Below are 12,571 nucleotides of genomic sequence, written 5' to 3'. Positions count from 1 at the left end.
GTATTGATAGGTTTTCTGACTCACTGGAAGTTCTGTTTAGCTTTAAATCTCAGAATTTCAATGACATTTACCTACCTTAAAAGTTTAAGGAGATTGCAGCATTGTGCATCTCTTATAAGCTTATCTATTTTTTAGTTGTTATATTAAAATATAATAAACTTGTGTAAAGGAAAATATCTGGTGGACAGACTTTTTTTTGTCCTAGAATCCATATTTAGAAAAGTGCATTAAAAGTATACCTTTGATTTCCTGGTTTTGGTTTTGTATTTGTTTGGTTTTTTGTTTTGTTTTGTTGTTTTTAATTAAATTTGCAAAATTTTCAAAAGGAAGCATGCCAGTAAAGTTATAGAAGTGTTTTGCTTTGCATTAATGGAAGATGTCCATCAATGCATCATTGAAATAATGGATTTTTGAAGTATGAAGTACATTAAGTATATACATATGTATCCTTTTTACATATATAATTAATATATTGCTTGTCTTCTCAGTAGGGAGGGAGACAATTTGGAACTCAGAATTTTAAAAGAATGCTTTAAAAAAATTTTTTTTTAATGTATGCCCAGAATATATATTAACCATCTTTATTTTGAACAAATTGTATCAAAAATAGTCATGCTATATAAAGTGGGTGTGGGGGGGGTAGTGGTATGGAAGTTAATTTGTGTTTTATTTTAAAAGCTGATATAAGGGGTTAACATTGAATAGAGAGCATTTGTTTTATTTAGCACTGACAGTATTTTACACCTTTAGTTCATATGGGATTATGGGGACTGTTGACCATTTAGTTCATTCCACTTGTTTTACAGATGAACAAATTCAGGACCATCATGAGATAAATTATTATCTGGGAAACAGTGGCAATGTCAGAATATTTTTAAAAGAGTCTGGGACCAAAGTAAAAATAAAACAAAAGTTGGATCCTAGAAGTTCCCTCAGCCTCAGTGCCTCAGAGAGATAATGATGAGCTATCCAAAAGTAGAATGAGATTCCCCAGGAGGAATTTAAGAAAAAGGGTGAGAAGACTCCTGTTGGTTGTGTGACTGGAAATGTTTTTCATATATGTGAATTAGACATTTCCTTCCCAACTCTGAGACTGAATGATGTTTGAAAAGTTCTTATTGATACAAGGTATTTTTTTTTTTATTATATTACTAGCTTCTAACATGTTTCTTATTTCACATAGTGCTATTCTTTTAATTAAGCAATTGGCCAACTTTTCCCTAAATGTATCCCCCAATTCGTATCACTCTTTTCAGCAGATATGGATATTTTTGAAGAGAAAGGATATAGTACCAATAGTTTAAGTGATTTCACAGTTGGGCTAGTATCATGGCCCATTTTGAAACCATTGACATTACATGTTGAAAGTACAACATGATAAAAAAAAAAAATGACATGCATAAGAAGTAATTAGAAACCAAGAATATATAGATGTAACTTTTGGTGTTATATAGCAAGAGGTGAATAACAGATAAGAGAGTGAGTATGGTACCAAATTCCCTTCTTTTCTCCTCCCCCTGCCCTAGTTAAAAAAGAGTTAAAAAAAAAAAAAAAAAAAAAAAACTCCAGTGTATTAGGTGGTTTTTCTCTATAAAAACATTTCCCGAAAGTCAGGGAGAAGATGAGAAGCTCTGAATCTTTGTCTGCACACATAGTCATGTGTCCATAAAATTCATTTACATTAAATGTCTCCTACATTTGATAAGACGGGGATGGGAATGATTTCATTGGCATAGGGATTTCCTGGATGAACTTATACCAATGTAACCCAAAACCTTCTCTGCAAATTACTGTTTTAACAGAGGTAGAGTTGCTGGAAGCATTGGGAATTTAAATTTCTCATCCAGGGGACACTAAACTAGTATAAATCAAAGGCAGGGCTTCCCTGGTTCTGAGACCAGCTTTCAAACCACAATGCCATGTGGACAACCTTGAAGTATTGAAAACTTAAAATTTTTTTTTTTTTTTTTTTAAAGATTGAAAAGTGTGTTTTGATGACAGGTTAATTTTTTTCCTCCAGGCTCCAATCAACATGTTTCTTTAGGAATAAAAGAGCTCAAATTGGCCTGAAAATTATTATGTCTATGCTTTTTCCAGAACCCAGTCAGTTATCTAAACTTAGAAAAATATCGATTAGCAATAATGGACAATTTTTGTGCATAAAAGTGAAAAATGGCCAGTTCAAGAAGAAATGTGCTTTGAAATTGGAATTTATTCTTTTGGTCTAATTTAGAGGTATTAAAATTTATACTTCCTTTCTTTGGATGTGAAATCTTAAATTACATCTCTCAAAGGTCTTTTGAAACCAGTATTGTTTCTAAGTAATATAGAGGGCTAGCAAGATTCTAGAGATTTATTCTGTAGAAGTGTATTAAAAACTTATAAATAGTATTTAAAAATAGTAACCATGGCTTATAATTGTGCTAGCCTTATGAACAGTACTGACTCATTGTCTGTTAGGTGTGGTTGATTTATCCACACTTTTTCCTGATCATCACTGACCAGTGGCATAGATTAGGAAGACAGTTGGTCAGGGTTATGAGTGCAGCTGACTGGAAACGGTATGAGTTGATGAAAGGACATACTCAGAACCCACATTTTTTTTTTCCATTGAGAGTCATTTTATTAAACACAAGCACACTTCAAACATTGCATTAATCTAACCTGGCTGCCATGCCCTGAGGCTAATTACATATGATGGGGTTATTAGTAAGAAGTTCAAATAGGTGGGGTTTTTTTCCCAGATATTTGGAATTTTCTCAAGAGAAAACAGTAACGTGGTTTGAATTGACTTGGGTCATAAAGTTCTATTTTGTTTGTTTTGTTTTTGCTTCTCCTGTCCTGCCCATTATTTCCATACTTGTTTTCTTTAGATATGTTCTGTCTAGTTTTTTAGAGCAGCTATTTACTTGAATAGTAACATAAAATCCAGTTGTATTATGTGCTGGAGAGAGAATCAGAGCTTGACTGGGAGACCACCAGGTACCTAAAATTCTCTATTTGATTTTATTAGAAAAGACATTTTTAGCATTCATTTGGGCCATCATATTTTTTCAGTATTCCAGGGCAGACCTTTTTTTATATTGGACTAAGTAATAGAGTTGAAAAGATTTGTGATACACCTAGATTTGGAGTCAGAAGTTCAGGATTCAAATCCTGAGGTCTGGATGAACTTTAGGAATAAGTCTCCTTGGACCTCAGTGTTAACTTTTTCATAGGAAGAGATTAGAATTTCTTTCTTAAAGTCCTTTTCAGTTCTAAATTTGTGATTTTAGGTATAGTGCCACTAGAAAATGTTTTGGTTTCCTAAATTGTCTGGAAAACCTAGTTGCTGTAAATCTTAAGCTTTTTTGACTGCTTTTTTTTTTCCTACCGCTGACCCAGTATTATCAAGGTGTTGGTTAATAGTATTATTTGTCTTCTCTTTCTCTAATCTGGTGGTTAAAATACTTTCAGATGCAATGGGGGTGGAAGTGGTAGTTCTTTCGACTCTACTATGAGGATGTGTTCTTTTAAAACATTGAAGTTTTACTGTGCCACTGTTCACTACAGGACAGAATTTAATATAAGATGCATTTTTTTTTGAAGTGGGGTATGTTGATGATGTAGTATAGCCTCTTTGTTTTATATGATAATTATTAGGCAGAATTCTAGCTGTCAACGATGTATTTTAAGCCAGGTTCTAGTAATAAATAAGAATCAATCTAATTTACACCCAACTGAAAATAGAAAGATAACCAAAAAGGGTTAAATAAATAAGCATAATCAAGGGAAATGAATCCACACTGGCTATGTATTAGCTCTCAGATAGAAGTTGATTTATACATTATATCATAGATCCTTGGGAGACATAGTTGGTCATTGTTTTGATCAAAGTTCTTCAATCTTTCAAAGTTTTGTTTTTAAAGCATTGATCCATATTTTTTCCTCCTGGCTCTGTCATTCTTCACTCATATATCATTATTTCATATGAACCTTCCCAGGCTTCTCTGAAACCATCCATTTAATTTCTTAGGACACAGTATTCCATTACATTCATTTGCTATAATTTGTTCAGTCATTCTCCAATGACTTCTTTAATTTTGGGATCTTTTCTCTTAATCCAAGCTTCAAGATCAAGTAGTTTTTTTTCCCCCCTTGTAATTTTCCCTTCCAGGTATGTGGTTTGTATTTAACCGAACCTCCTCTAACAACCACTGTTTCTCTATTTATTTGGTTGAAATTCTACACTTAAAAGGGTGTGTATGTGTTTAATCTTCTTGTGATTTCAAATAAAGCTTTCACCTGATGCCCATCCTTTATGTTTATATACCACTCTTCTCCCACAACCTAATTTGGTATTCCATTCTCTTCTATATTTGTTGTATTCCTTTTGCCCTCCCTTCTTTTTTTCCTCTTAAACTTCTGACAAAACCAATTCATCTCTTGGTCCACTGTTTTTCTTAATTCCTTCAATGTCCTTTGAAAACATTAGAATTCTAGAGGGACAGTTGTTTCTTCCCTACTAGAATCTTAGCCTTTTGTTATCACCCAGCCCCATCCAGTTGCTGCTTAATTAAATGTCATTCTGCGTTTTTGTGGACTGTTACATTTGCAACTTTTATATGAGGCAGACTTTTTAGCAGAGAAAAATATAATCTCTAGTTGACACAGGATGACATGTGGATGATATGTATTCAGGCAGCAGAGTGGTATAGTGACCAGTCATTCATTCATGGAGTCAGAAAGCCCTGAATTTGAATTCTGCTACAGACATTTAATTATATGACCTAATAAATAACTTAATCCTCCTGTGCTTCAGTGTCCTCTTGTATAAAATAAAGCGATTGTATTGGGTGGCCTCTCTGGATCTTATGATCCTATGAAATACACAGATTTTTTTTTCTTTCAGTCTAACTTGAAATTTCCTTTGTATAGAGTGCCTTGTATAGAAACAGTCTATGGCTACCTGGGATACTAAATGGTGGAATATGTCAGGCACAATATTTAAAACTCTGCCATTTTTCTGTTAGATCTGGCCTGCTGAAAAGGGGTTGGGGAAGGGGGAGAGTTAGGTAAGAGAGACAGTATATGTCCAATGAATTGTAAAGAATAAAGAAAATGACTCTATGACTTTATTTTTAAAGACTGAAATGATGCTAATAATTCAAAAAATTCCTGAGATGATCTTGGCTAATAATTGACTTAGCAAACCTTTTCTTTGTGTATTTTAAAGGTTAATTCATTAAGCCAAAGTTAATTCTGAATTACCAAAATAAATGAGATTCATTGTTGGAAATTTAATAAAATAAGGATTTTGCTTAAATTTTGTGGTTGTGTACAAAATAGCCATTTACCTGATGTTCTAAATTGCCTTACAGGTGTGGGGGCACAGTTGGTGCTATTTTTACTTGTCCTCTAGAGGTAATTAAGACCAGACTTCAGTCTTCAAGATTGGCTTTACGAACTGTCTATTATCCTCAAGTTCAGCTGGGGACCATTAGTGGAGCAGGAGTGGTCAGGCCAACATCAGTATCACCTGGACTCTTACAAGTTCTCAAGTGAGTGGTTTTGTTTTTGTTTTTAAACTCTTGACTTTATAATTCTTTTAATATGCTTGGAATATGGAAATTTTCTATTTGAATGGTGTTAATCCAGTTTAAACATGAAATCTTCCTTTCCTCCCTTCTTTCCCTCCCTCTTCCCTCCTTCCCCCTGGAAGTCTGGAAGACTAGGATCAGGTTTCACTCAAGGTCAACAGCTTATAAAAAGGAATCTAAAACAAGACTGAAAAGAGTTGGCCAGATCCTTTTGGTGACATAGTAAGAAGTTACTGGATTAATGTGGAAGATGGAAAAGAGGAGTGCATGGGAGGTACAAATTATAGGAAAGAGGCTGGCTATTTTGAATTTTATCTTTATGCCTGAAGCCACTTAAAGAAAAGTTGGTATATATATCCTTGTTCTTTAGAAAATTTAGAGTGCAGAAGATATTAACTACAGGCATCCAAAGCATGTACTTGGAAAAACCAATACTTGGTGATTGTCATTGTAGCCATTTAGTTGGAACATTTTTTCATTTAGTTCATTTCAATGGCAAAGGTAGATAATGATGTAAAATTTAAAGAATCCTGTTTATCTTTTTCTTTAATATCCATAACATTTAACAGTATTTTGAATTCATTCATACTTTTTTTACACAAGGGAATACATGGGGAAATTCCTAGATTTTTTTTTTTTTAAAGGTACGTTGCATTTTGCTTGAGGTGTTTGTTGGACATCAGCAGAGAGTCCAACACTAGCAGTTGGTGGGTAAGCAGGCTTACTCCATAGAAGCAGGAATTAAGCTACTAAAAGAGTTTTAACAGTGTAACAATCCTCAGGTGAATAAGTGGGTGGCCACATGAAGCACAGGACAGGGGAGAGAGACCAGGAAAAAAACTAGAATAGGGGATGAGGGGAAGCTAACTTATGTTCTGACCTAAATCTCATGCTCATTATAACACACTGAAAAAGGGGCAGAGATTCAATCTGTAGGGAAATGTAATGTTCTGTCTAAAATGTAATGTTCTCTGTTGAAGTTTTCTTGGAGTCTCTGGGAGCAGCCTTCGTTTCATTTCAGTAATTGCCACACAAGTAGCTAGGTGTTGGTGCAGTCCAAATCCTTTATTGTCTCCTTCAAAGTCCTATCTTCTTCACTTGAGGCTCAGCTAGTTTTCTTAGAAGCCTATCTCTTTCCTTGGTTTGGAGAGCTTGAGCTCCCACCTCCTTCCCTGCCCTCTGAATCTCTCAGAATCCAAAGGTTTGTGCTTTAGCCTCCAGGCACCACAAAGGTGGACAATGGAATGAATCTGTCTGTCTCCGAGAGCTTCTAGTGTGCTTGTCTACTCTGACCCTGAAAGTTTCTAGCTTACATGTGCTTCATACTGAGTACAAACCAATCATTATATCACTAAGGAAACCATTATTTGTTGAAGTATTAAATCAATGCTAAACTAGATTTAACCATTACCTCCTCAATTTCACTTAGTACCTTGTTTCAAGTTCTGGCCCATAACATGTCCTTGTAGGGTTAAATCAATCATACTCAACCATGCTAAATTAGATAACTATTGTCTCTATCAATTCCACTGACTTAGTACCTTGTAAGAATCTTTTAGAGTTCTGGCCCATAACAGTGAAATCCAGCCATTTGTGAGTTCTTACATTCTTTGTTTCTTTTTGGAGACCTTTAACAATGGAAAAACTAGACATTTTAAATTCAAATGGTAGTAGATTATATAAAAATCTAAGAATCACCATCTTGGTTGTTGCCTGTTTACAAATTTAAGCAGTAATATCCTACTTTAGAAGATGTTTTTTGAAATGTGAAACTGAGCCAGGTAGTCTGTCAGCTTATTAACACTGAAAATAAACTTCCTCATGTACTTACCTAATAATTCGTGACTAAGGAATTTACATTTACTGTAATAGGGAAGCTGTTACCTCAGAATAATGGGTGTCAACAGGGGCATATTGTTTAAATCCTTATTCATTTTGGATAAATAGTTTTAAAAATAGTTTGGATAAATAAAAACTTCTTTTAGATCTGTATCCCATGAGTCAAGAACTTGAGATAACTTTTGATTGAAGTGAAAAATTTATCTGGTGTTAAACTCAGCAAGAGGAAAGGGCTTTTTTCTAGTATGTATCAAAGCCCACAATGAACTAAAAGATGATTATTTGTTTAAAGTTTAAATTATTACCTGTTAGCCTTGAGTATTATTTTTCTGTCTTTTTTTCTCTTATTTTTCAAAAACAGCAATCATTTGAAAGTAAGAGTTAATCAGTACTGCAAAGGGCTGTCTCAGTTCTGTGTTAACTATATTAGAGTAGACATGAACTTTTTCTTTTTTGAATTTTGTGGTAAGATAGGATTTTTTGAAAAGAGGAAAACAACCTGGTAATTTACCTATTGATTTTTGATAGTTCTATGTTTGAAAGTATTCTGCAATACCAATATCTCATATCTTATACCAAGATAAGTTCGAAATGGGTACATGATTTAGACAGAAAGCAAATAGATCTTTGGAGAAGGGAGGAATTTATTACCAAACAAGAAATAGAGAATGGTATGAAAGCAGTGACTAAAATTGAGACCTAAGCGCTAAACCATAACCCAGACCTTAGGTCATTAGTTGTAATTTCTCTTTCTGACCTAGAAGACTGCATCCAGAGACTGGCAGCTGTGTTTTTAAAGTCGGGAAAATAGTGTTTTCATCCCTCAGTGCTTTATTTCTGTTCAGTGTAAGCACCTACTAAGGGCATTAGGCTATTTTGATGCTCTGATGTCCCATTATAATAAGTTTTGGTGCTGTAGAAAAAAATTGAAGATGCTAATAGATTACAGTATTGGATTATGTAATATGAAGTTGGCTTTATAGTGATCATCTGCATAACTGCAATGCTGAACAGAGAGAGACCCTTGAGGACTCGGGCTTTGCTGCATTATAGATTAGAGGGCTTGAGCTTCCTGGAGCCCAGGCTGCTTTTAATTGTGCTTTAAAAGTATCATAAGGTTGTACAATGTACTTTGCTGATAGCCACAGACGAAGATGCTTTTTAAGTTTTGTGATTAATTTCAAAATTCTTTATCATGAATTTCATTGTTGAAGAAAATGGTAGTGGCCAAAGGTAGATTATGCCAAGTTATACTGCACTAGGACAGTCTCAGTAGAGGATTAGGCTGAATACAAGACATTTTTTCTTTTGAGACTTTACATTTGGTGCAAAAGAAGCATAATTAATATATATGTGCATTGCACATAAGGAGAAGGAGAAGGAAGAGCTAAATTGGCTCACAAGTCCCAAGACCAGGAATCAGATATTAAAGATATAAAAGTGCTTGGGTTTATACTTGCCTGAAAGTAAAACTGGTACCAACACCACAATCTGAAGGGGTTATTGGCATTCACTCTGTAACTTGTAGTATCATTTGGGGCATAGAGACCTAAAGAAGTTAAACAAGTGTCATCTAGCCTGTATGTGTCAGAGACAGGGCTTCCAGACCCAGAGCTTTCTAACTATGTATTCTTTTCTTTTTGGTTAATTGCAAATCCCTAGACATTATTAACACTGACTTACTTACATCTGACCAAAATTTTTACGGTGAGTCTTTTTCATGGAAAAATACCTAAGGCATGTGTCCAAATTAGTATGGTCATCTGGAAAGGAGGATTCATTATAAATATGTTATATTTGCTTATCATAGCAATCTCCTTGAAGATAATGAACTCTGAACTTGTACATAATTTGTAGCAGTTATACTATGAAATGAATGTTTAAATCTTATGCACAAATAATGACCTTGGTATAGACTTGGATGAATCTGATTTTAGAGATGCGTACTCCTTCAAAAGTTAGAAAATAGAATCACAAACTAAAAAATGGAAATAAAGGATACTCCTTGAACTTTGTATTCTTTGCATTCTTATTTTCAAGTGGATGATTTTAATTAAATTCTTTCACCTCATGTTATGATTTTAGCTAATGTTAGGAGCACTGGAAAAATATTCCTGTATGAATGGAGAAGAGGCTTGAGGAATTGTTCTTCCAAACAACTCAATTATTTCAGAAAACTTATAGCACAATTTATTTGTACTATACTGATTTTTTTTCCCTTTTTTTTTAAAGGCTTTTTATTTTCAGAACATATGCAAGGATAATTTTTCAACATTAATCCTTGAAAAATTCCAATTCCCTCCCTTACCCCAACCCCTCCCCTGTATGGCAAGTAATCCAATATATGTTAAACATGGTAAAAATATATGTTAAATCCAATATATGCATACATATTTATACAATTATCTTGCAGCACAAGAAAAATCAAACTGAAAAAAAAATAAGAAAGAAAATGCGAGCAACCAACGACAAGTGAAAATGCTTTGTTGTAATCCACACTCAGTTCTCACAGTCCTCTCTGTAGGTGGAGATGACTCTCTTCATCACAAGATCATTGGAACTGGCCTGAATCATCTCATTGTTGAAAAGAGCTATGTTCGTCAGAATTGATTACCGTATAGTCTTCTTGTTGCCATGTACAGTGATCTCCTGGTTCTGCTCATTTCACTTAGTATGTTAATGTCAGTCCCTCCAGTTGATCATTTCTTACAAAACAATAATATTCCATAACATTCATATACCATAATTATTCAGTCATTCTCAAACTGATGGACATCCGCTCACTTTCTAATTTATTGACACTACAAAAAGGGCTGCCACAAACACTTTTGCACATGTGGGTCCTTTTCCTTCTTTTATGATCTTTTTGGGATACAAGCCCAGTAGAAGCACTGCTGGATCAAAGGATATATGCAATTTGATAACTCTTTAGGTATAGTTCCAAATTGTTCTTCAAAATGGTTGGATCCGTTCACAATTCCACCAACAATTCACTAGTATCCCACTTTTTCCTACATCATTTGTCTTCTCTGTACATTTGTCATCATCTTTTCTTGTCATCTTAGCCAATCTGAGAGGTATGCAGTGGTATCTCAAAGTTGTCTTAATTTGCATTTCTCTGATCAATTATACTAATGTTCTTTAATCATATTTTTACACTTGTAGCAAAAAAATGATTCCAATTACTACATTCCATAATCTTGCCTAATGGATTGAAATATCTCCAGTCGTTGGTTCTGCCTCCTCCAGTTGATGATGGTTGATTGATTAGATTTCATAATTTTCCATAAGGTCATGCACAAAGTTTTTTGATTTGTGTTTTTATTCTCCAGGTCAATTTTGGAGAAAGAGGGACCAAGGTCACTTTTTAGAGGCTTGGGTCCAAACTTAGTTGGAGTTGCACCATCAAGGTAAGAATGAGAAAATATTCATGTACTATATTCTTTAAAATGATCTTTTTTAAAGGCAATATTGCTAAATTTCTTTATGTGTTGGAAACATAATTATATTTAATTTATACAAAGTTATTTAATGGATAAAATATTGGAGCATATTGTAGATTCTCCCCCCCCCCTTTTTAATGGTATTTTATTTTTCCAAATACATGCAAAGATAGTTTTCAGCATTCATCTTTGCAAAACCTTGTGTTCCAAATTTTTCTTCCCATCCTCCCTCTTTCCTCCCCAAGATAGCAAGCAGTATGATACAGGTTAAATGTGTAGTTATTCTAAATATATTTTCATATTTTTCAGGAGCATATTGTAGTTAAAGGATATGGTTATGGATAACTATCTTTTGGTTAAAAATGAGTACTCTGCTCTATTATATTACAGGACTATCATAATTGGTCTTTTTATAAAACTTAATATTTCCTTTTATTGTATGGGTTAGTCCTTTATACAGTATTAGATAGTAAAAAGTTCTAAATCAAGAGTGTATTAAAATTACAAAATTTTATAATATTGGAATACATAGAGGAAATAAAATCTGTATTGTTCCCGAATTTGGGAGATTAGTTCAATCTTTTTCAAATTTCATGAGTCACTATAGTTGAAATTCATAATCAGTAACACATCAAATGCCTGGTAATGTTGACTTTTTTGAATAAATGAAAACCTCTTAGTAAGCTAACACAGTAACAGAAGTAACAGCACTCTAGTGATGAAAGTCAGAAGTGACAGAAAAAGAAATGATGAAAGGAAAAAAGCAAGATAAAAAGGACAGTGGTCAATAAGACATGGTGGGAGTAAGTGATGAATCGAGATGTTGGGAGAGGGAGAGACAAGCCCCCGGAGAGCAGAATGTTAGCTCTGAGAAGCCAAGTTCCCCCTCTGAAATGATCCTTGGGGCAGTAGAGAAGGTTGGTGGGTAGATCGAAGCCTTTAAATTAATTGTGACTGTTGTACCACAGCTAGAGTGCTGTGGGCAAGGCTCCTGCCTCAGCTACTTACCCCAGGTTATTCTGGGCTAGTCAGTATTTAGATAGCATTGTAAGTGTTCACGGCTTTACATGGGAGGCTGAGGCCATGTGACTTACCCAGAGTCACAGATTTGAGCTTCAAGTCTCCCTGCCTCCATCCTTCAAGCAGTGCCCTCAAGGTTATTTACCATCTGTATCAGGGAAAGCCTTGCCACAATTCCTTTGACAAATTCAGCCATTCTGATTACTAAAGTGTGGAAGTCTGTGGTATTGGTAGATGTTTCCAAGTTTCCATAAAAAGCTTTCTGGAAACTTGGACAGGTAATCTTCGTTTATCTGGCTGGAAGACTCATTATTGTATACAATTCCCAGAGGGACACAAATTTCTTACTCTGCTTGAATTCATGTAGTTGGTCTTGACGTGGGAAAGTTTGTGGCTTTGTTGCGGATTGATGTTGTCTTAATTTTTCAGATGCTGTACAGAGACTATTGAGTCAAGCTATTTCTCAGTTTCCTTTTCTCTCTTCTAACAGGGCTGTGTATTTTGCATGTTACTCCAAGGCCAAGGAGCAGTTTAATGGCATTTTTGTGCCCAACAGCAATATTGTCCACGTTTTCTCCTCGGGCTCTGCAGGTGAGTTATTTTGGTGAAAGCTGAATCTGCTCAAGTATTGGATTTGTCTGGGTTGGCTGGCCATCTTGTATATTTCTTATTCTGGTAATCAGGCCCTTA

The 12,571-nt window shown here is 34.6% G+C and overlaps 1 protein-coding gene across 1 annotated transcript in view; it reads left to right on the top strand.

Moving 5' to 3' along the window:
- Positions 1 to 12,571, top strand: part of SLC25A33 (solute carrier family 25 member 33) — a 144,090-nt gene that overhangs the window by 126,379 nt on the left and 5,140 nt on the right. The window contains exons 4-6 of the mRNA XM_031961559.1: positions 5,361 to 5,540; positions 10,751 to 10,828; positions 12,372 to 12,472. Of these exons, the coding sequence (XP_031817419.1) occupies positions 5,361 to 5,540; positions 10,751 to 10,828; positions 12,372 to 12,472 (359 nt within the window). The remainder of the gene's footprint in view (positions 1 to 5,360; positions 5,541 to 10,750; positions 10,829 to 12,371; positions 12,473 to 12,571) is intronic.

Source organism: Sarcophilus harrisii, chromosome 3 (genome assembly GCF_902635505.1).
Source record: "Sarcophilus harrisii chromosome 3, mSarHar1.11, whole genome shotgun sequence".
In the NCBI taxonomy this organism is placed as follows: Eukaryota; Metazoa; Chordata; class Mammalia; order Dasyuromorphia; family Dasyuridae; genus Sarcophilus; species Sarcophilus harrisii.
The sequence above is the reverse complement of the archived record's forward strand: the minus strand, read 5'-3'. Positions and strand labels throughout refer to the sequence as shown.